The sequence below is a fragment of the Sander vitreus genome, chromosome 4 (genome assembly GCF_031162955.1).
Source record: "Sander vitreus isolate 19-12246 chromosome 4, sanVit1, whole genome shotgun sequence".
In the NCBI taxonomy this organism is placed as follows: Eukaryota; Metazoa; Chordata; class Actinopteri; order Perciformes; family Percidae; genus Sander; species Sander vitreus.
Window position 1 is genome coordinate 22,302,879 of NC_135858.1, and position 21,489 is coordinate 22,324,367.

General features: G+C 39.4%; 3 protein-coding genes across 13 annotated transcripts in view; 2 read left to right on the plus strand and 1 right to left on the minus strand.

The window, feature by feature from the left end:
• Positions 1-718: 718 nt before the first annotated feature.
• On the minus strand, positions 719-10,968 carry ncoa5 (nuclear receptor coactivator 5). Of its 11 annotated transcripts, none has more exons than XM_078249021.1 (12): positions 10,879-10,968; positions 9,854-9,911; positions 7,693-7,909; positions 7,375-7,482; positions 6,484-6,547; positions 4,676-4,966; positions 4,473-4,591; positions 3,775-3,931; positions 3,427-3,656; positions 3,083-3,287; positions 2,299-2,390; positions 719-1,770 (listed from the first exon to the last, which is right to left on the minus strand). In XM_078249021.1, exons 3-12 carry the CDS (start codon positions 7,859-7,861, stop codon positions 1,199-1,201), a joined length of 2,007 nt encoding a protein of 668 aa, XP_078105147.1. In that variant the 5' UTR covers positions 7,862-7,909; positions 9,854-9,911; positions 10,879-10,968; the 3' UTR covers positions 719-1,198. The 11 variants fall into 11 exon arrangements, with proteins under 11 accessions (XP_078105147.1, XP_078105153.1, XP_078105152.1 ...); XM_078249027.1 differs by having other exon boundaries at positions 3,427-3,626; positions 3,775-3,904; positions 4,473-4,594; XM_078249026.1 differs by having other exon boundaries at positions 3,427-3,629; positions 3,775-3,904; positions 4,473-4,594.
• A 3,053-nt stretch (positions 10,969-14,021) lies between these two features.
• Positions 14,022-18,740, plus strand: LOC144517141 (F-actin-capping protein subunit alpha-1). Its single transcript, XM_078249036.1, has 10 exons — positions 14,022-14,130; positions 15,688-15,751; positions 15,858-15,909; positions 16,003-16,066; positions 16,231-16,437; positions 16,522-16,601; positions 16,758-16,836; positions 16,930-17,001; positions 17,205-17,267; positions 17,844-18,740. Exons 1-10 carry the CDS (start codon positions 14,095-14,097, stop codon positions 17,982-17,984), a joined length of 858 nt encoding a protein of 285 aa, XP_078105162.1. The 5' UTR covers positions 14,022-14,094; the 3' UTR covers positions 17,985-18,740.
• Positions 18,741-19,647: 907 nt separating this feature from the next.
• The window catches only part of mov10a (Mov10 RNA helicase a), a 17,359-nt gene continuing 15,517 nt past the window's right edge, over positions 19,648-21,489 (plus strand). Inside the window, exon 1 of the mRNA XM_078249037.1 lies at positions 19,648-20,062. Coding sequence (XP_078105163.1) covers positions 19,944-20,062 — 119 coding nt within the window. The 5' untranslated portion in view covers positions 19,648-19,943. The remainder of the gene's footprint in view (positions 20,063-21,489) is intronic.

Here is a 21,489-nt window from a genome sequence, read left to right on the forward strand (position 1 = left end):
ACGTGTTAGTTACTGAGCTTTGGATTGTGTTATCTTTGGACAGAGCCATTATCCAGTCTGTGTGCTTCATTTCATGAGTGGTATCGATTTTCTCATTTTACTTTTGGGAACAAGCCATTTCCCGAAATTAATTTTCCTTTAATACTTTATGGCCTTTGACAAATACAGTATTTCATTTAATAACCATACATCTCTACAGAGGACTCTCGTCACTGTCCAGGTTTGTTTTTAATTCACTGGAGTTGAGGGAAACATTTTGTATGGATGCTTGACAAATGTAATGGATGTATAGATGATATACAGCATACACACAAAGACACACCCGTTTTGAATTTCGGTAATATGAAAGTGTTTTTCATTCAGAACCATTCATTACTATACCTTGATACTGTACCTGGTCTTATGGTAAAGCCGTAGTGTGTTCCTTTCAGTTCTGTGGGAGTGTGTATGTGTGTACATGTAACTGCTGGGGGCGGGCTGGGAGGGGGCTACATGTAAATAAATCAAATACAGTTAGTGTGGAGGTGTTTTTTTTGTGTCAGTGTAAGTTAAATATTAAAAAAAATGTAAAAAAAAAAATAAAATAATGTATTCTCTATTGTGTTTCATGGTACATAAAAAAGGAGGAAAAAGTAGTTTTATCTTACATTTCAAAATGCTTATATCTCTATGGCTTCTGGCGATACCCGTTCCATTTTATAGATTTGTCAGCACAAAATGCAATAAACAATACCATTTTATTACTACAATTGTGTGGAGTTTTTAATTATGTCTTGTTTTGACAATGAAAGTGTTACAAATTAAAAAGACACTGTTAACTATAAAACACAATCGATCATGGTTGGAAAAGAACTAAGGAGTCCATCATAAACCAAAGTATAGTGTACTTTGCACATGCAACTTTGCCTCAGTTTAACTTACATGTAAGAAGAAGAATTATCTTCTGGCTAATAATTGAAAATACAGACCATTACAAAGTCTGGACAAGTTGTCAAATTTAATCAACTGAACACAATACTCAGAATTAAAAAAAAAAATAAAATAAAAAAGGATTAAAAGCTTACAAAAGATCCAACCTTCCAATCTTCCTACTCACAGCTGGTAAATTCACTGCACAGAGAATTGATGTGGTGTCTACTTGTGTCACAGTGAGAAGAGGACCTCACATTAGGAGAAGTAATGAATTCACTACAACCTATCAGTAATGTCGGGGATACATGGACATAGGTGGGATCTGGCCCATGCCGGGTGCAGACCTTGGGGGTGGCTGCTGTGAGCCAGCAGGGCCCACCAGATGGTTGAGAGATGGTCCACTCTGAATGAGGGTGTCCAGCGCTTTCTGTACACTTGGGTTGTCAAAATTAATACCTGAAGCAGAGGTGGGGGGTCTTTGAACACCGGGTGGGACTTGCATGCGGCCAGGTGGGGTGCCATAACCCTGGGATCCAACTGCAGGAGGGCCAGGCATGGGTGGGCGGGCTGGGTTCTGGGACGGGGGTGGGCCAAGGGAGCTGTAGGCCTGTGGCTGAGAGGTGGAGGGTGGTCCACCAGCGCCTGCTGAAACCCCGCTACCGCTGTTGAACAGGCTGAGGATTTTAGCCTGCAGCTCCTGCTGATGGCTGGGGTTAGCTGAGGCGCCTGAAGCAGCCGATAAGCCGAGGTGGCTGGTCTGTGCTGGTGTGCGAGTAGAATGGGATGCAGGTGGCAGTCCTGCGGCTGAGGGCGGAACGTCATGGTGTACTGCTGCAGGAGCCGCAGCATGGACTGTAGCTGTAAGGTGAAAGGTTTGGTTAGAATTTGCTGCTGCTGCTGCTACTACTAGATATTCAACAGACAAAGCTCCTGTTTCTCAACAGAGAAAAATGGAAGCAATAATTAAATAATTCTACCATAGGAGAACAATAATAGTTTACAAAGTACCATTTTTTTAAGTCTACGTTAATAGAAACCTTGCATCCACATTGAATACATTTTATATCTATACTGGGCGAGAATTTATTTGTTTGTTTGTTTAGGATCCTCATTAGCTCCTGCATTCTACCCGAGTAAAGAAATCTCTATCACAATTCCAATGTAAAGATGTGGGAGTCTGTATAAAAATGCATTGTGAAGTTGAGCAGAAGTTAATGGAGCTTTTAGCAATCTGAGATAGATAATTAAAGTGGGTATCTTCCAAATTTAGATTATTTTTAGTGCTTACATTTTCACAGACCATTTCCTTGCTAAGCTGCATTGGAAGACTAGTGACAAAGAGGACATTTCATACTAATCCTTTAAAATAGGATACTTTCATCTTACCTGCAAGAGGGTCTGCAGCGCTTCGTAGCAGCCGGGTTCTTTTGTCCGTCAGGTAGGCAATGAGACCATCCATTTCCTCTGGTGTTACAAATCTACCACAACCACACAGAAAAGAAAATGATTCCAAGTGTGGAGTTTTTTTAAAAACAATGTGTGAGAAACCAAAAGGAAGTACAACATGGAAACAGAAGTTGAGGTATCACTGAAACTTACATTACATTTTACATAGGGCTGGGCGATAAATCGATTTCATCGATTAACTCGAATGTGTAGTTAACATCAATTTGTTTAACTTAACATCCTCTACAACGTTTGTTTTTACCGCTAGTTACTACCAAGGAGCTTGCTACAGGCATGCTACATTCAAGAGACCATGGGATGTTAATGTACATTACTCAGCAACAGGTGAAAATAGGGGCAAGGTTGCACAATAACGTTAAAATGATTTGAACTTTTAGCGAGGAACGAGAAGTGAATTACCTGTATGTGTGAAAACAGCTTTATCTCACGCATCCGTTTTGTTGTTGTTGTTGTTGTTGAATATATAGCCCCGTGTGTGTGTGTGTGCGCGCGTATGAGTCAAAGCAAAATAAAGTTAAAACTTGTTTTGAACAATTTCTTTGTCATCTGCAGATTGATTTTAAGTAGGGGGAGAAAAAAAAAATATTTTTAGGCCATATCGCCCAGCCCTAATTTTACATTCTCCACCCACAGCTCCAATCTTTTATTTTTCCCCATTCAAGACGTTACAACACTTTCATTTTAAAGATATTAAACCAGATACCTGTTTTCAGACAGCAGTGTGATGGCGGTGAGCACAGAAACAGGGTGGCCCTCTCTGTCAGGCTCCCTGAGTAATACACTGTCCGCCATCTTGGCAGCCTTTCTGGCAATCTCCTCGCGTTCTTTTTCGCGGTTTTCAACTTTGTACGTGTCATAATTGTGGGCAACCAGCATCATGGCGTCCTGCATTGGCATGTTCCGATGCTCTACGGCAATAAAAGCACAAGAAAGCTTAGTGTGTTACCAACAAAATAGATGCACCTTTGAAATGCTGTGCTCTTTGTTATTGGAGGGATCAAAAGTGACCCTACCAACCAATAGATGCATACAATCTTCTGGCATTACCTTGCGGTGTGCCACACAGGATGTTAACAGTGCAGGACCGGTGGACCTGGTGCTGCTGGGTAATGATGATGGCAAAGGGAGTGCGAGCTCGGCCTACATCCTCCAGTGCCTGGGTTAGTGAGACTTCTGTGTTGAGGAAGATCAGATCCACCACCATGCCCAAATCACGGACTTTCCGCCCGACCGTCTCAGCATACTCCCTACAGTTGTTTTCGGAGCACAAGTACACACAGGCAAACAAAAACACAGGAGCGATATGAAAATATGCCATGTACTGGTCAAACATTTACAGAGGAGGTTTCTGGGCCAACATTTGTGTTTCCAGTAAACAACAGAGAGTGGACATACTTTTGCGCCTTGTTGACGACAATCACAGAGCAGTCAACAGGACGGTCAGTGTCGTAGCGCCGCTGGAGTTCTTCATAGTACTGTCGATACAATTCATTACGCCGGCGCTCTTCTGGTCGAGCACGATCATCTACTGTTGAGGAGAGGTTGGAGGCGACTGGAAAATGTCAGTAAAATGTTCAGCAGTTGAATACAATTCTAAAATTGACTTTAAAATCTACTTTCTAATAAAGCCTAAAAGGTAATTCCTGATTCAACCCTGACATACTATAAATACTGCAGTTGTGCAAAACATTTTTCAATAAAAAAGGACCTACATCTTCATCTCGAAATATGTAGTTTAAATAATATGGTTAAACAAAGAAATAATTTAGGTTTGGTTGTACGAGGCCCTCGGTTGTGCCTGCTGTGTCAAGTAATGGTGCCGTGTCATCACATCGGGAACACGAAGCTAGTTAGCAAAATGCAGTAAAAGTGATAACCGAACCTACAGAAATAACTTATGGAATGTTAGAACAAAGAAACTGCTAGAGTGTGTATATTCAAATAATAAAAAACCCAATCTATCCAAGAAAAATTAAGATACATTTTTACAATTTAACACCATTACATACTACTAGTAATAATACTAGTTAATCATACTTAATCAACTAAGAGTAACTTAACAGAATTTGGCATGTTCACTGTAATACACATACCCTCTGGCTCACGGCGTCCGTTCCAGGGATCTCTGTAAGGGTCCCTGAAGGGTTCATCCTTCCTCCGATAAAAGTCTTCTGCACCACTGCCACTGCGGTAGTATCGGTCATAGTCATCTCTGCTGTATGGCAACATTTCAGGTTCAGATAAAAATGTAAGCACTTAATCCGGGACTTCCAACTAATGGGCTGTCAGTAGTCACCTGTATGCAGGATCACGTGACTCTGGGCCTCTGGGTTCTGGGCCTCTGGGTTCTGGGCCTCTGGGTTCTTTGTCTCTGCTCTCCGAGCTACGGTACCGGTAATCATGGTCACGAGAGTGGCCACCTGGCCTCGACTCTCTACCCGGGTCCCTCCCATCACGGCTGTCCCGAGACTCCCGCCCATCACGGCTCTCCCGAGGCTCACGCCCTTCACGGCTCTCCCGTCCATAAACCGGTGAGCGTGACCGGGGTCGGGGTTCTTTGCTGTCCCCATAACTGCCATACGGGGCCCTGAGAGAAAGGTTCTCAATTAGTGCAAGGACGATTGGAGTTTATCCTGCCTATTAAATAACACAAAAGGGTAATGGGAACCTCGGTCCATGACTGGTGAGGACAGGCCTACTACAGTTGGTACTGTAAAATCCCTGTATTTATTGAATATTAAAAAGATGGAATATATATAAAAAAAATATTCACACAACCGAAGCAGAGCAAAGTGAAGGCAGCTATTGTGTTCGCAAAGAGAACTAACAGAAATTCAATCCAGGAGGCGATTCCGATAAGTCTTTTCAACAACGATCTTTTGAAAACGTCCAGTGCTCCGCGTACACAACAGTATTGATTTGTCGACCATTTGAGCTCCATTGACCATAAATCCAGCTCTAAAAATACACAAGTACCATGGCTGTTTAACTTTTTTGAACAAGGTGGTTTATTTTGGGCATTTAGCACAATTTGCTTGTGATAATTAGCAGTTGGTTCTTCAGCTATGGGGTTAGAAAAATGCTACAAAAATGTTTGGTTGACATTGTCAAGAAAATAGAACGAAAGTTTGACAGTAGAGGTCTAGTACAAGTTATTCATCTCACCTTTGCAAATTGCACAAACAATTCAACTGTTTACATATCAAAGACATTTCTAAGCAAACCGTAGAAATGGAAAACTTGAGACTTTGACCAGAGTTCCTAACAATGCAAAGTGGCCGAGGTGTATCCAAGTGGCGGTCACGTTAAGTGCCGTTTGAAGTTTTCGTGTTAAAAAGGTGGATGGGTGCTCACTCTTCTGTTGCCTTTAGGCTTGGATACACATGGCCATTATTCAATATGCTCTCCACAATTGTTGTTTGATCTAGCAGAATTCAAACTAAGAATGGACCTCTCAGCAGTTTAAGGTGTTGCACAACAATTTTACATTCATATTAAAATGAGGATCATACACATAATGTGACACACATGTGATCCTGTGTGTGAATGCCCGACCCCATACCCAAAACTCCCCGAAATAAACTTCCCAATGATGTGTGGGATGTTTTGTGGCGTGTACTTAATCATCCGTTGTGGATAAGCATTGCATCCGTCTGTTCCTCGGACTAAATACAGTTTCATGTACACACCCAATTAGTTAAAGGCCATTAATGTACATAATAGATATGGGGCAGGGTGGGACTAGCATTAGGTTTCCTTCAGCTGGAAAGTTGCATATTTTAGCTATGAAATGCGGGACAAAACCACACCAAGAACATGAGCGTTGAAAAAGCATATGGCAAGAATCTTTGAGACAGACACTTTAAATTACATTCATGTGGCCATTTTCTTTATTTCAACATCTGGAAATGTAAATTAAGGGTGAAATATTGACTGTCCCATGAACAATCTTAAGCCCATCTAATGGTACGACAGCTTCCATTAAGCAGACTTCACCACTCGTGGAAATCACAGTTGAGGAAAAGATACGCTTTAGTTTTTTTTTTGTTTACGGGCACCTCAGAGGTGATGGTAGTTCTTCACACCTATTTCACGTTACTTTACCTTCGTGGAGGGCTCTGCTGGGATTGAAGTTTAGCTTGTCGTCGCTCCACTGCCATATTTACATCTGAAAATAAATCAATCCAAACGTTGAACATAACAGTGACATGTAAACCAGCTCAAGTTTTCACGCAAAATGGAGTGGCCGCGTCAATACTTCCACGATCCAAATGAAACTGCGCTCCAATATCCAAGCTCGAAAATCCAAATTGGACGAGAGTCAAAATGCAGCAAATCCTGTTGCCAAATCTGTCGAATTGAGTTTAAGACGAAGAAATGAAGGGAGTTCTTTCCTAACCTTAAAAGGTGGCTAAACACTAGCAAAGCTTGAACGTTTAAAGTCAAATTTCAACTTTAAATTCAGACTTCAGAAACTACAAATACTCGACTTTAGTGACGCATTTAAATCCATGATGAAGAAAATTCCGACAGGTTTTGCAAATGAAAGATTTCAGAGATTCAGGCTTTGCCAACATTTAATGATGCACTGTTTATTTGCTTTGTATGCCAATAATGTAACATGTCTACAAAAAGAAAAGGTTAAGTAGAAAAATCATTCATTTTGATGAGTTGTAGGTCAAATCACACAACCTGCACTTTGGGAGGTTACTTGTGGGCAAGCATAGGGCTAAACAGAAAAAAAAAAACATTTGTAAGGATTATTAATTAAGATTGCATATTTGCTACTTTGTCTTTGCTGGAATTTTTAATTAAACAAATCCAGATGATCTTCAGGATTAACACTAACTACCATGCTCAATCATCAAAAGTTTCCACAAAAAACAAAACAAAAATGGTATAACTTTCAATAACATGGTTTCGTTGCTCGCTGTAAACTAATAACATCCTATCCTCTTTGGCCATACAATCACACCCACTGCAGGTAAGGCTTACCTATTTTATAACCTTTATATATTCGACCCTTTTGGGCAGACTTTGCAGCTTCGGCTTCCTCAACACGTTCAAATTGTACAAATCCAAACCCACGAAACATGGACACGCCTGGAAGAGGAACATTTTAAGTGGTACAGACTTAGGATCATTTTGAAGAACATTTTGGATACCTACCCATTTACCCACAAAATTATCAGTAGGGACATTATTACGCATTTTACATGCTTGCATTTCATGACACGACTTGTGATGCTTAATGCCAGACATGATTGAAATTGTCATGAATTAAACGTATTGCTTGTATGGTGTTTTACTGACCGACTATCTTCCCATATGGGCTGAACAGGTCTTCCAAATCCTTCTTTTCCATGTCCGAGGTCGGCAAATTCCCAACAAAAATTCGTCTCTCCATTTCTCTCGGATCATTACTGCTGCAAGTGCGAGAAAAACGGCCCGGTGATGCGCTGCGGCTTCTTCGGCGAGACATGACTCGATCCAAAAGGGTTTACTGGTTTTTCTTTGTGCGTCTCAAATGCTTCAAAAAAAAAAGTTTGGTTGTTCATTAATAAGTGTCTTTAAATTGTCGTCCACGGTCCTGAAACATGTCAGTGAGTTAAGAGAAGAGATCAAATCCCTTGGAAAGATGAGAAGTTTTAGCAGAGCAGAAGTTGCAAAATCATATCAGTTCAGACAATGGAAATGCTGTGGGAAAATCATTCACAAATGTTGCAAATCAAAATTTGAAACAAATCGCGCTGGTGAAATCGCAAATTCATCCGAAACCTTGTGTTAAAAATTTTTTTTTTTTAATGTGTCCTGCATTTCTCCGTTGCTCACTTGCACTTTTATTGGATATACCGTTGAACTGGACCTTTACGTACTGTGTGAGAGTGTGCCTTGAATTATGGGACAGAGGACAGCAGTGTATGGTTAATGCTGAGCATATTAACCAACGCAAATGTAAATCCACCACGCAAATGTGGAGATGCAATGGACTTCCGTCTCGATTTTCCATTGGGCAGGGATGTGAAAGCCTTGCATAACTAGCCCACAATTTAACTACACCCATTGTGGTTTGGAAAGGTCTTTAGCTTGACGCGGATTTAAGTTCATAAAGTATCGCAGATGAGCCATTCCTGCAACTGATCGACCAAATGTGCACTTGCTGGGCTTTCAACATGTTTTGTCCTAGGGTTATGTGGTATACCCTGTATAAAATGGCACACAAGAGACTGTGCCATGTTAAATTGTTGTTTTAGTATAGACTAGATTTAACTATGACATTAAATGCACCATGACTCTTTACATGTTAAACCAGCGAGCATACGCTTCCATTTTATGCCCCTCGAAACCATTAAAGAATCGCTTTAAGTTGTTGAAAACACACATTTCACGGTATGCAACATAAAGCAGCGAACATTTCACGCAAAACAAAATCTAAAATGTTATACTGAAGTTGTGAAAGAGAGTGGAGCAAATCGCACAGATACCCACAGTGCGTCAACTGTGCAGCGTGATGAACAGTTATGAAATTCTTGCCTCCACAACGTTAAAATGGTCTGCATGAGTTCACTAAAATAGCAGTGGAGACAATTCTCCAACAGTGTTTCCTACAAATCGAAGTGAGGCATTTCATCCTCTTCTCTTGAAATGGTAAAAACATCTTGAGGAAATTTCGCAGTGATGAAATGAAATCATGGGCTTAAAAATCACCTTGAAAATGCCAAAACACAAAAGGTTTTCTTTCGTCAAAGAAATCAACGATCTTAAAAAAAGTTTTCAGGATAAGTTGAGGTCTTTAAGTGGCCAACATGGCACAATATACAACACAGTCTCACGGCAGTTCGTGCAATTGTCACGTTATTTTTAATCTATTGATTTGTGTACAATAACACGTTTATCTCGTTTTTTTGGGATGGGAACAATCTATTCAGAGGTTGGGTTTCGGAAAAAAAACAACGGGGGAAAGGACGCCTCACACGCCGGGAGACGGCCGCGCGACAATAACACGACGGTTGTAATTAGGAAAACAAAAATGCCACACGCAGGACGCGATCCCCTGTCTCCCGGGTGAAAATCTGTATTGACTGCATTGTTTGACCCATCCCGACTAACCTCCCTATGCGGATTTTCGGCTTTTCCTACTACTATACTGTATTCGTGGTATGATCACGAAATATGCTTCCCATTGAAATACATTACTTTAGATTTTCGTGCTGGCCACCACGAAAAAAACCCCCGAGAAAAACGTCCCTGTGAACACGAATCAATAGATTAAATAACGTGACCATTTCACGAACTGCCGTGAGACCGGGTTGCAATATAACATGCAAAAGAGAATCTCTAGATGTTTTCAGTACCAACACACACCATATTAAAAACTGACATTAGAAAGTGAAGGCATTGGTGTTAGCCTACATTACATTTAAGGTCGGAGGTAATTTACATTATGCTTTTTAGGGAACTGCCCTTTACATACCTTAACTTGAACCTGGATGCTCTGCAATCTGTGTCCACAGAATTTAAACCCCCAAGCTCTGAAAAGAAAGAAAGTTTTCAATATCCAGTTAACAGTTTAGGAAATTAATCACCTCAAAACGCCCTAAGATGTCTGTAGTAGCTTCACTGATTACTGTTGCAAAGCAAAAACAAAACATTTTGAAAACCATAAGTTTGCATTTATTATAAAAATCCAAAGAATGCTCTATTTTTTGAGGCATAAAAATAAACAAGAACACATCACATGACAATGAGCTTAAATAGACCAATAAGATAAATTAAGGTAAAAACCATAGACTGTATACAAAAAAGGTAAAATGTTTAGGCTTTTTGGATCATTCATTCATTCACTCACAGTACCATATTGCACAATACCTATTCTACATTAAATGCAGCACTTCTGATCAGAAGCATTACAGATTTGATTATAACACGCAGGATTGCACATATGAGACTAAAACCATTCAAAAAAAAAAAATCACACAAGCCAAGTTTTACAAGCCACCATGTCACTTTGGTTGCTGCGTTTGAAGCCCCAAATAGCCAGAAGGCCCCTAAGCTTAATTCGCCCAATACTACGAATTACAATTACAATGTCTGGTGGTTTTCGCTTTGCTGTGAGCGTCCACGCTGTTCTCGGCGAGCGGAACTCACACCGGTCGCGCTGCAAATGGCGTGCATCTCGCTCACTTTACAGCACCGGTTGTGGTAACGGATCATCACATTATGTGATCTGTGATAAGAGATCACATAATGTATGTTTAGTTTTAGTGTTTTCTTGGTGCGCTAACATATGTGGTTACAATGTAGCTACACGTAGCCAGGTTGAAGTTGGCTGTTAGCTAGCTAGCTAGAAACGTTAGCTAACAGTAGCATACCTGTTATCTTGAAACCGCACAGCTAGCTTTTTAGCGACAGAGCCAACTACACGGAGGTAACGTAACGTTATACGATTTTTCAGCGCGTGTCGTTACATTACATACAGCAGAGTAACTCTTTACTAACCTTCAATGTGGATTTTATCTCCGTTTACAGCCTCTCAATGCCACAGATCGGTCCTGGCGATTCGGCTACCCCCCCTCTCACAATAGGCTTCTACTTTACGGCTCTTCTTCTTCTTCTTCTTCTTCTTCTTCTGCTTCTGCTTCTGCTTCTTCTTCTTCTTCTTCTTCTCTCTCATTGGCGGGCTGGGCTGTGTTTGCCGGCACCTACTGTGCCGGCGGCGAGTTTTTTTTTATTTGCAGGATGGTAGGGGAAGACTCATGAATATTCATTAGGGAACTCATCCCTGATTGGCTAACCCTGACCCTAACCATAACCAATCCCACTCCTTTTGCCTAAACATAACCAATCCCATCAGAGCAGGCAACGAGTACTAGCCATTCAGAGGGAGAGTAGGGCGGGTTCTTCCCCTACCATCCTGTAAAAATGCGGGGTGTGTAACATCCCTATGGTAACATCATGACTTTAAACAACCAACACCAATTTAAAAAAAAAAAAACCCTTTATAAAGAAGTTATATTCTGGATATTAAACCTGTTTCATTACATATTTAAATTAGCTCTTCTTCTGCGGACACAACTATTATTGAACGTAGGCATCGCACACTTGTAAAATCTGGTGTGTTAAACCCTGTCGATACTGTTTCCTTTTGCCCCACATTCTAATTTCTTAAATTACACGGCATGCCTAAAAAACATTTCATACATACAGTGTTTCTGCTACAAGTATTATGTATTTCTGCTATCATTGTTTATGCAAATATAAACAGTAGCACACATACAGTCTGTATACACACGATTTACTAAACACACCTTCTTTTAAGGCAAAGAAATAAATAAATAAATGTTTAAAACAGTGTGCATAATGCATTTTGACATTCTCCGACATGTATCTGTATTTGTCCATATGAAGTAGTTGAGGGAATTCCTTAAGCTTGTGTTAAAGTAGGCTATCCCCTCAGCCAAAGCATAATCACAACATCGTCAAACTTGTACTGACTGGTAGCGTGGACAGTTATGCTGCAGGCAGGCAGACAGATTTTGAAACTATGGAGCCACTTGTGCCTTGCATGAATGAGTAGTAACCAGCTCTACTGCATTACCACACAGGGAGCATTTATGCTTGTCAACAATCTGCTCATACAGTGACAGCCTGTTCCACTGCAGCAGCATCCTGCTCAAATCTTCTATTCTTCTTTGGGGTCATCCTTCTCATTCAGAGTTGATTCTGCGCAACATTGTGTCCTTAAACGCCACATGTGGAGTGTCCATGGTCTCACCATTCGATGAATGGTGAAGACTTTTTCAATGTTCTAAGTATGATTTAGTTTCACTCTCTCTAATTTGTATTTCTCAAGCCTTTCTTTTGCAATAGCGTATAGCATCACTATTCTATTAGGGGTGGGAATCACCAGAGGCCTCACGATGCAATATCATCACGATACTTATGTCACGATACGATATTATTGCGATTTTAAACATATTGCAATATTCTGCGATGTATTGCAATTTTTTTTATTTATTTGTTTTTATATTTATTTTTCCCAATTTCAAATGATGTCCCCAAAAGGAAACTTTGTCAACATCTGTTTTATCTAAAAACATTTCTCTGTTTTTTCATCTCACTTCAATTTTATTGCTGCAAAATGGGATTGTCGAGCAGACAAACTGACCAACACATATATAATAATAGATCGATACTTGGCGTCTGTGTATCGACACAGCATCGCCACGAAAAATATTGCGATACTATGCTGTATTGATTTTTCCCCCCACCCCTATATTCTATCATCCTTTTCTCAAATCCACAGTCTGTATTTTCCACAGATGGGATCTTCTGCCTCAGGCTCTACAGACATCCAGTGTTTATCACCACCTTTCAACTGTGGTTCTATTGAGGATTCACATTCATCTGTTAAACTCCGGGGGACACAAAAACTCACAGTGTAGAGGTAACCCAAATAATTCAGATTTTATTATGTTCTCTCCTAGGCCTTCATCCATACTGAAGTGATTCATTGCAAATATTTGTTATTGTAAACTCACTATACAGATACAATTAAATATACTTATTTAATTGGCAGAACTACAACTGAAGTGTATGTCTGAGGTCAATACAATTTGGAAAAACAATATTTGTTAAGGTTCCTTGGTATCTTGGTAGGTTTTCCTATAGGCCTACATAAAATCTAAACCCCAATATATTTGATAGGATGACCTCAACTTCAATACATAATGGTATTGAGAAACCTTTGTTTATTCCAGTGGAAAGGCTAAGTGCCAAGATAAATAAAAGGTAGTAGGAGGAGCAGCAGCATTGCCCTCCCCATGCCTAGCCTATGCTACATCATGTGTATCACTTGATCCATCAGTCCAGAGCATGATACACATTCATGTCTTAGGAGTTATCGTAATTAAGAGTTTCATGTAGTAGTTTCAAATAGAGTTCATGTCTCTACATCCAAGTCGTATTTACGACAACGAAAATATCACATTTTTAAAAGTTCCTACATATTCATATCAACACAGTGTGTCGTAAAACCAAACAAACATGGATAAATCACGTCAGTCGCGACCATAAACTGTAAAGGGTGGGGTCGGAACTTCATTTGTCAAAATAATTACACCCGCATTGAATGGATATATAGTGCTATATTATCAATGGCATTCAGTATTTCTAACTCTCACACGACATTCTCTACGTTAATCTACAACTGTCTTGAATGGTCACTCGCAAGTCATTCCCGACCATCCCATCTATCCCACATTACTTGAATGCGTTAGGGTTGCCAGGTTGGGATATTGTCAACCGTATTTTTATTCCGCGGTGCTGTGGAGATAGGTCTGGCAAGCGAGACTAGCTTAGTTTGTATGTTAAAGTATTTAATTGTATAAGATATATAAATATAGAAATTATGAGTTAAGTCATGTTATAACACAATGTTTTCGTCATCAAGCATTCGAACATTCATCTAAGTCGTTTCTATTTCATTAAATGTATTGTATATTCAGGACAACTCACACACACACACACACACACACACACACACACACACACACACACACACACACACACACACACACACACCCACACACACACACACACACACACACACACACACAGGGCAGTTTGCCTTGTTGGGCGTCTGGTTGTGCTGGGAGGAGTTACACATACCTGGCAACACCGAGAGTCGCTTTGTTAACACTTCAGTGAGCCAAGATGGCAGATTTCGAAGAGCTCAGCAATGAAGAGAAGGTATTACTTTATAAATTCATACTGTAATATATTCTGTTAGCCTTAACATTTGTTCTTTGAACATATTAGTGCTTTATGAAACACTTCCTGCAGCATGAATCGCCAAACGGACCGTATAAGGTGGCTGTTGGTGGAGCTAAACCAAGGCAGTGTTGTATTTGACAGTTCAGAGCTTGCATGTTGTTCTTGTGCACAAATACATAATGTAAGTTAGCTAACTTATGTGAGTCCGGCCCATGTGATTATAAATGACATGCGCACGGTTGAGCTGGATGTCTGATTTAACATGAATATTGAGTTTAGAATAATTGAAAATGATAAGCTAATGCTAAATGGAAGGAAGTCGAGCTACTTCCTGCATTTACAGTAAGGATGAGGACAGCATAACACCACCCACACCCAGTTTACTATAATTTAATGTAGCTGCGTATACTTGTCTTGATATCAAGCTGATGTTAGTTACTCACGTTAGTCGAGATTGCAGGTATTTTGTATTTAACTCGTATGCCTGCAACTTTTTGCACTAGATTCATGGGGCAGAAGCAGTCTTCCTGCGGTGTTAGTGGGGCTTTCAATGACTGGTGTTGCTCCCCCTGCCTCATGTTGCAACATGTTGTAAAATAATGCTTTGCATTCTTAAAACGGATGGTGTGACATGAGCCTACACCTTCCAGCATTACTACGGTGAACCTTTGAAATACACATAAACAAGTCAGTGCATTGAAAGCACTGAAACCCACCATTTTAACCTTTTATTAGATATATATTTCTTTATCAGACACAAGCTCAGATTGTTGAACTGCATCGTGGAGAATCAGAGTCTGAGCCTGGGAGTGCTTTCTGGGCTCTGAATGGAGCGACTATTTGGGAGTGTAGTTAAACTAGGTTACTCATTGTTATGCCCCTCTGCCCTTTCAGCTGTACAGCCCATTTGTAGGTCACTGCCAGCTGCAGCCTGGAGGCCTGTCTGCCTGACAGAAGGCATCACTGGCACAGCAACACTATAATGTGGCATTAGGATGTAGGACTGGTTAAAGGTTATTCCAACTTCTCTATTGATATTAAACTTTGCTTCCACCTTTCTATGCTCTGCCTGATTGTTTTTAACTCTCCACTACCTAACAGTCCTTACTGAGTATATTATCTTATGAGAGCACTAGTACCTGCCACAACTTCTTCACCCTGTGGCTTTGACACCACATGCTTACACTTGCATACTGGCTGCTAAGAAAAGCCCTTGGGCGACATACCCTGCCTGCCATCTAAGGAGTGGCCAAAATAGATCTAACAAGCCTAACAAGCGGCCAAGAAAGTTAGCAGACTGCTCTCTGCTTCACTCTAGTGGCTGCTTATCTTACCTGCAGTATCTCAAAGGAGAGTAACATTGGCTAGATTTTCAGAAAAAAAACATACAGCAGATTTGGCTAGTGTTAAAGGAGACTGTTGTTATTCTGCCTTAACACAATTTCTTTTAATATGAAGGGAACTGAACCAATAAGTACTCTGTACTTAGTGATAATGTGATGCCTCTTACTAAGATATTTTGTCTATTTCTAGGTCCGTATTGCAGCTAATTTTGTGATACACTCTCCTCCTGGAGAGTTCAATGAAGTCTTCAATGGTGAGCCTAATTTGTGATTGACACGTGTAGGACTACCTGCATTTAAATGTACATGGAAACAATTTGTCAATGCTTTTCTTTTTTTAACGTTAACTCTTCTTTTCAGATGTGCGAATACTGCTCAACAATGATAACCTTCTCAGAGAGGGCGCTGCTCAGTAAGTTTCATTATTATTTTTGTATGTAATAAAATTATGATATTCTGGATGTACATGCAAATTGTGGGTGTATTCTTTTTTTTTAATGTACAGTGCCTTTGCCCAGTACAACATGGATCAGTTCACCCTTGCCAAAATTGATGGATATGAAGATCAGGTAAGCTTTTTCTTAAAAAAAAAAAAAAAAAAAAAAAAAATCTAGATCATTTGTGTTTCTCATTGAACCCACTAAGATGTTATCCTTATTCAATTATTCATTATTTACGACCATGCCTGACTAAACGGGTATAGTAACGGCAGGTTTCTCTGTTTCTCCTGAAGGTTCTGATAACAGAGCATGGAGACCTGGGTAATGGCCGCTTTTTTGACCCTTACAACAAGATCTCCTTCAAATTTGACCACCTGAGAAAGGAAGCCAGCGACCCCAAGCCCCATGAGGGCGAGGCAGCCCTCAGGTCATGGAGAGATGCCTGTGATTCTGCCCTGAGGGCCTACGTCAAGGAGCATTACCCCAGTGGAGTTTGCACTGTGAGATCACTCTCCCAGCCTGCACCGCCATGTTCAGCACTACACACAATGAATCACCCACTCATCCTGTTTTATCTGCTTTAGGTTTATGGGAAAACAATTGATGGCCAGCAGACCATTATCGCTTGTATTGAGAGTCATCAATTTGAGCCTAAAAACTTCTGGTCAGTTGAGAGAGGATATGGATCTCATTTTAAACTTTCTAATCAAATTCATTTAGACAATTATATTGGTGCAGCGTAGAGGCAGTCACGTGTTACTGTGTTAGGTGTGTTTGGGATTGGTTTTCAAGTGTACTCCTCTGCTTTTTCTGTTTCCAGGAACGGTCGCTGCCGGTCTGAATGGAAGTTCAGTGTCTCGCAATCTACAGCACAGGTGGTTGGAGTCTTGAAAATACAGGTGTGTTAAGTAATTAATGGTGTGGTATGAGCTTAGCTGTGAAATTAGTTGTTGTTTCATTATTGTGTGCATCTCCTCTGTCTTTATTTCCAGGTACATTATTATGAGGATGGAAATGTGCAACTGGTCAGCCATAAAGATGTACAGGAAGCACTGATTGTGTCTGTAAGTATATTTAACATATTCCCTTTTTTCTATTTTAAACTCTGGGAAGCTGACGTTTCTTCTGTAACCATGGTTTGTGTCAGATAACACTGTCTGTGGCGTTGATAATCCAGAAGCAAGTAGTAAATAATGAAATGGACTTATTTGGAGTATTTATGTGTGTCTAAGTTGTTTAATTAACCCACAAATGTATGTTTTGGCAGAATGAGAGCCAAACTGCAAAGAAGCTTGTGAAAATTATTGAGGATGCAGAGAATGAATACCAGGTACGTGGGAGTTAAGACTAACGAGATTGGCTCCCATATGCCAATAAAAAGGTTTTACTATTGCGATACAGATTAGTGCGAATACATTTTCAAACAATATCACAAAAAGTCCAAAAAGAAACAAAAATTTGAATCATTCTCACAATCAGATTTTTTTTAGACCCTACTGTACATGTCAACAATAAAACTCAATAATAAATCACTGGCAAAACATGTCCTGTATGATACAGGAAAATCAGAATGAAAAGTAATTCATTAATCAATTGCCTTTTTTTCATGTTTTTGAGACAAATTTGGCAAACTTCATTCAAATTATACAACAAGTTGATCCGACCAGGCAATGTGATTGGTCAACTAGACATTTAGAATGTGATTAAAATCAGCATGACCGCATACCTTGCTCATCACTAAAAATGTTACTCTATTATTTCCATAATAGTAACATCAATACTTCCAGAGTAAACAATAACAGGAAACATTCAACATCACAAACAACACATCCAACTAACAGGCACTGACAGATGACATCATGGCACAGAAAGCACGAGTGACGTACTTATCTTTGTTGTCTTTCAGGTGGCCATCAGTGAGAACTATCAGACCATGTCGGACACCACGTTCAAAGCCTTACGCAGACAGCTCCCAGTCACCCGCACCAAGATTGACTGGAATAAAATCCTCAGCTACAAGATTGGCAAGGAGATGCAGAATGCTTAGAGAACAGAGGCTATTACGACAAACAAATCGGGGAGAAGCTGATGCTCGCGCTAACACGTGTGACGCAACGTAACGTACTGTATGTCCTTCTAAAAGAGACATTTGTTTGGGGTTTTTACAGAGAATGACAGTTTCCGTTATGCACTATGAGGGGATGCCTTCAATTTACAATGACATTGAGTGATGTAACTGTCGCTCATTTGCAAACATATTATTTTTTAACAAATAATGCCTTTAGTAACACTGTGAGAGCTTGGGTCATCCCTGCTATTCAAATTCTCAGTCACATGTTAAACCCACAGTTTCTGATCCCTCAGTGCTTTAAAATGGACACATCCTCACAAAACCCCTTGACTTTTATGTAGCAACTAATTTACACTCTCTATAACATAACTGATATTATTTAAGAGCTTTCAATACCTCTTATAGTTTTTTATTAACAGAGGGCAAATACTATATGCAATTCGATGACTGAGAGACACAATCTGTTTATATGTATGCATCCCTCTCGACCCAGGGTTGTAGCCAAAGCATAAATGTTTTTTTCTTTTCCCATTCACGTTTTGTCTTCCCTCTTGAAGTTTAGTTCTTCCACTTTTCTTTGTTGTCGAGAGACATTTCCGGTGATAATTATTCTTTACCCTCCTGGACTGATAAAGTATTGATGTGCCCGCTCTTTGCCTTTAGCTTTTGCTATATTTTTTATACAAACTGTAAGTACATTTATTATTCATGAAATAAAACTATGATCTTCAAGCAATGGTAATAATTTGTGTTTTACATCATGTTTCTTCTGGAAATTTGAGGGGGTTATTGACATGAGGAGAAGTTTACAGTCTAACACATTCTCTTTCTTTAGACTAAAGGTGGCTGCTTTTAGGAAAAACAATTGAAATTAAATTTAGTATTCCCACTAAAATTACATTCCTTGCTTTATAATGAAGCACAGTATGCACTGCATTTGGTAAATTACATCTGTATTTGCTTCATATTTGGTTATTGGTTCATGTCAATAACCGTATGTAAGTGAAAAATATTCTGCCATTTCTATGTGCACCGTGGTCTTAGTATCTATTGTGAACTTGGAATTATGAAGATTCTATCCCTATTTCATTTTAATTAGAGCTGACATAATTAGTTGATTTATCGATGACATGATTCATAGATAATTATTCGACAGAAACTTCATTGATAATCGCTTACTTGTTCAAGTCATTTTTCACAAATCATTTATCCTTTGGCATGAGATTTCCAAGATTACCAGTCAATATTAATTAAAGCTTAAATGAATCGTTATGCAGTTAGGTATTTGAGGATTGTGGACAAAAATATTGTATTATAAAATATTTTATAGGCCTATACTTGAAATCGATGGAAACACCCACTCACATGACTCTACAGTCTATGAATACATGAAGTAACGACAGCCTAAAAAAAACAAAAACAGCCTAGGGAGTGTCAACAAAAACAAATCTCTGCGGATAAGTACTCGTCATAAAAGTTGGGGAGGGAAATTTAAACTTCGGCTAAACTTTGTAAGGTATATAAAGACAGAACGCTTAAAGACAGAATAAGCTAAAGTTGTTCGTTTTTGTTTATGTATTTTGTTCTGTAGCTGAGGTGTTTTCGCTTTTCTTGTGTACAACAATTGTAGACGGTCCCTTCCGGTAGACGCTGGAAACCGTTTCACCAGCTCAAATTTTGCGCTAAACTGCGCGAAATAGCTGATTAATATATCGCATGATCGGCGTTTTAACATACAAAATAATGATAATTTGATGCAGGTAAAAGTTTAGTTTCTGTATGCTGTATACGCACATATGTCGCGCAAAATACGTAACGTTAGCATGTGGAAATGTCCAGCGCATTCAACAGCTGCATTACTTCAGGTGATAGTTGGTGAGCAGATGAACTTCCTCATATGAGTCAGTCGATAGTCAGCAGCATCGGCACGTCAACATGTCGCTTAAAGACGCTCTTGAATCCGGACTTGACTTCATTGAATTTTTGGGAGACAGAACATCTAACACCAGCAAAACGGAACTTCGGGAAATCTACAACTCTGAATTTAAGGGCAGGTAGGCTACTGTGTCACATGTAGTTGTTCGCCCGGTGTGTGCAAGATGTCTGTGAGACAGCAGAGTCCTGGCCGTTAACTAACGTAACCAGGAAATAAACATTCTGATATCAGATTCATTTGTCTGTATCTTTTGAGACATTACAGGAACGGGTTTGCTAGGACATTTATTTTGGTCTCGACAGAAAAACAGGAACATTTTCCCAAGTAACGTTACTCTAGGCTACTTAATTACATATTCAATGTAGGCCTATTGTTAAAGCCTACTTAAGTATTTCCATTGAATGCTACTTATACCTCTACTTCACTACATTTCAAAAGTAAACATTGTACTTGTTACTCCACTTTTATCACCAAAATGATCTGAAAGTTTGAGGTACTTTTCAGATTAGATTTTTTTTAATTCGCTTCCTGTCCAAAAACAGATGTTGATTTTATATTTCTGATAAACTGAAGGATGAAGTTTGCCAGTATGTGTTAAGATAATCCTCCCACTTTTTAAGCTACATAAAGTATTTAAAAAGCCCGTTGGATCAGCTGGAAAATGCATCGTTACAAAGTTGAAAACGGGGCTGTTTTTATGACGCCATTAAAAGTTCTCACAGGACAACGATGCTACGGCCTTAATGATTTTATAGAATATGATGCATTACTAAAGATTAAACTACCCAACAGTAAAGGAGTTAAAAAGTAGCACAAACTTTAAGATATAATAGTAAAACACTAACGGGGAACATTTTACTGCACAATAAATCATTTTACTTTCATACTATACGTACTTTATGCTGATAATAATACTTACATACTTTAAGGTTCATACTTGCATATCTAAGGTTTTGAATGCAGGGCCTTTACTTGCAGTGGAGTATTTTCACAGTGTGGTATTCATAGTTCTTCCACCACTGATAGCTTTACAATGTATTCTAACAATGCTTTTCAATATAACAATATTATATTTTGTATTGTTGTATACATTAGGGCTGGGCAATATATCTGTATTATGTCGATGTATGAGGCTGGATATCGTCAGTTTATCGTTATATGACAAGTGTTGTCTTTTCCTGGTTTTAAAGGCTATACATTACAGTAAAGTGATGACATCTTCTGAACTTACCAGACTGTTCTAGCTGTTCTATTATTTGCCTTTACCAATGTAGTTATGGTACTGATGATTATTTTTAAAAATCACATTGTGTAAATGTTTTGGGAAAGCACCAATAGTCAACCCTATAATATTGTCCCAATATTGACATTGAGGTATTTGGTCAAAAATATCGTAGTATTTGATGTATCCATATCGCCCAGATCTGGTATTGTTCCAACTAAGTACAGCTGGCGGAACATCTAAATGAACGTTTGGCCACTAAAGACCAGCCAACAGACTGATACATTTTTTAAATATTCTTTTCAGAATAAGAAAACTTAAAA

What these genes read in the sequence shown, in the direction of transcription:
- ncoa5 (XM_078249020.1), bottom strand. Translation starts at nt 7,861, where the DNA reads ATGTCTCGCCGAAGAAGCCGCAGCGCATCACCGGGCCGTTTTTCTCGC. An exon ending in CCCATATGGGAAGATAGTCG is followed by an intron (nt 7,483 to 7,692) that starts GTCAGTAAAACA and finishes TTCCTCTTCCAG; the next exon opens with GCGTGTCCATGTTTCGTGGG. An exon ending in GTCGTCAACAAGGCGCAAAA is followed by an intron (nt 3,657 to 3,774) that starts GTATGTCCACTC and finishes TTTGTTTGCCTG; the next exon opens with TGTGTACTTGTGCTCCGAAA.
- LOC144517141 (XM_078249036.1), top strand. Translation starts at nt 14,095, where the DNA reads ATGGCAGATTTCGAAGAGCTCAGCAATGAAGAGAAG. An exon ending in CTCAGAGAGGGCGCTGCTCA is followed by an intron (nt 15,910 to 16,002) that starts GTAAGTTTCATT and finishes TTTAATGTACAG; the next exon opens with TGCCTTTGCCCAGTACAACA. An exon ending in TTTGAGCCTAAAAACTTCTG is followed by an intron (nt 16,602 to 16,757) that starts GTCAGTTGAGAG and finishes TTCTGTTTCCAG; the next exon opens with GAACGGTCGCTGCCGGTCTG.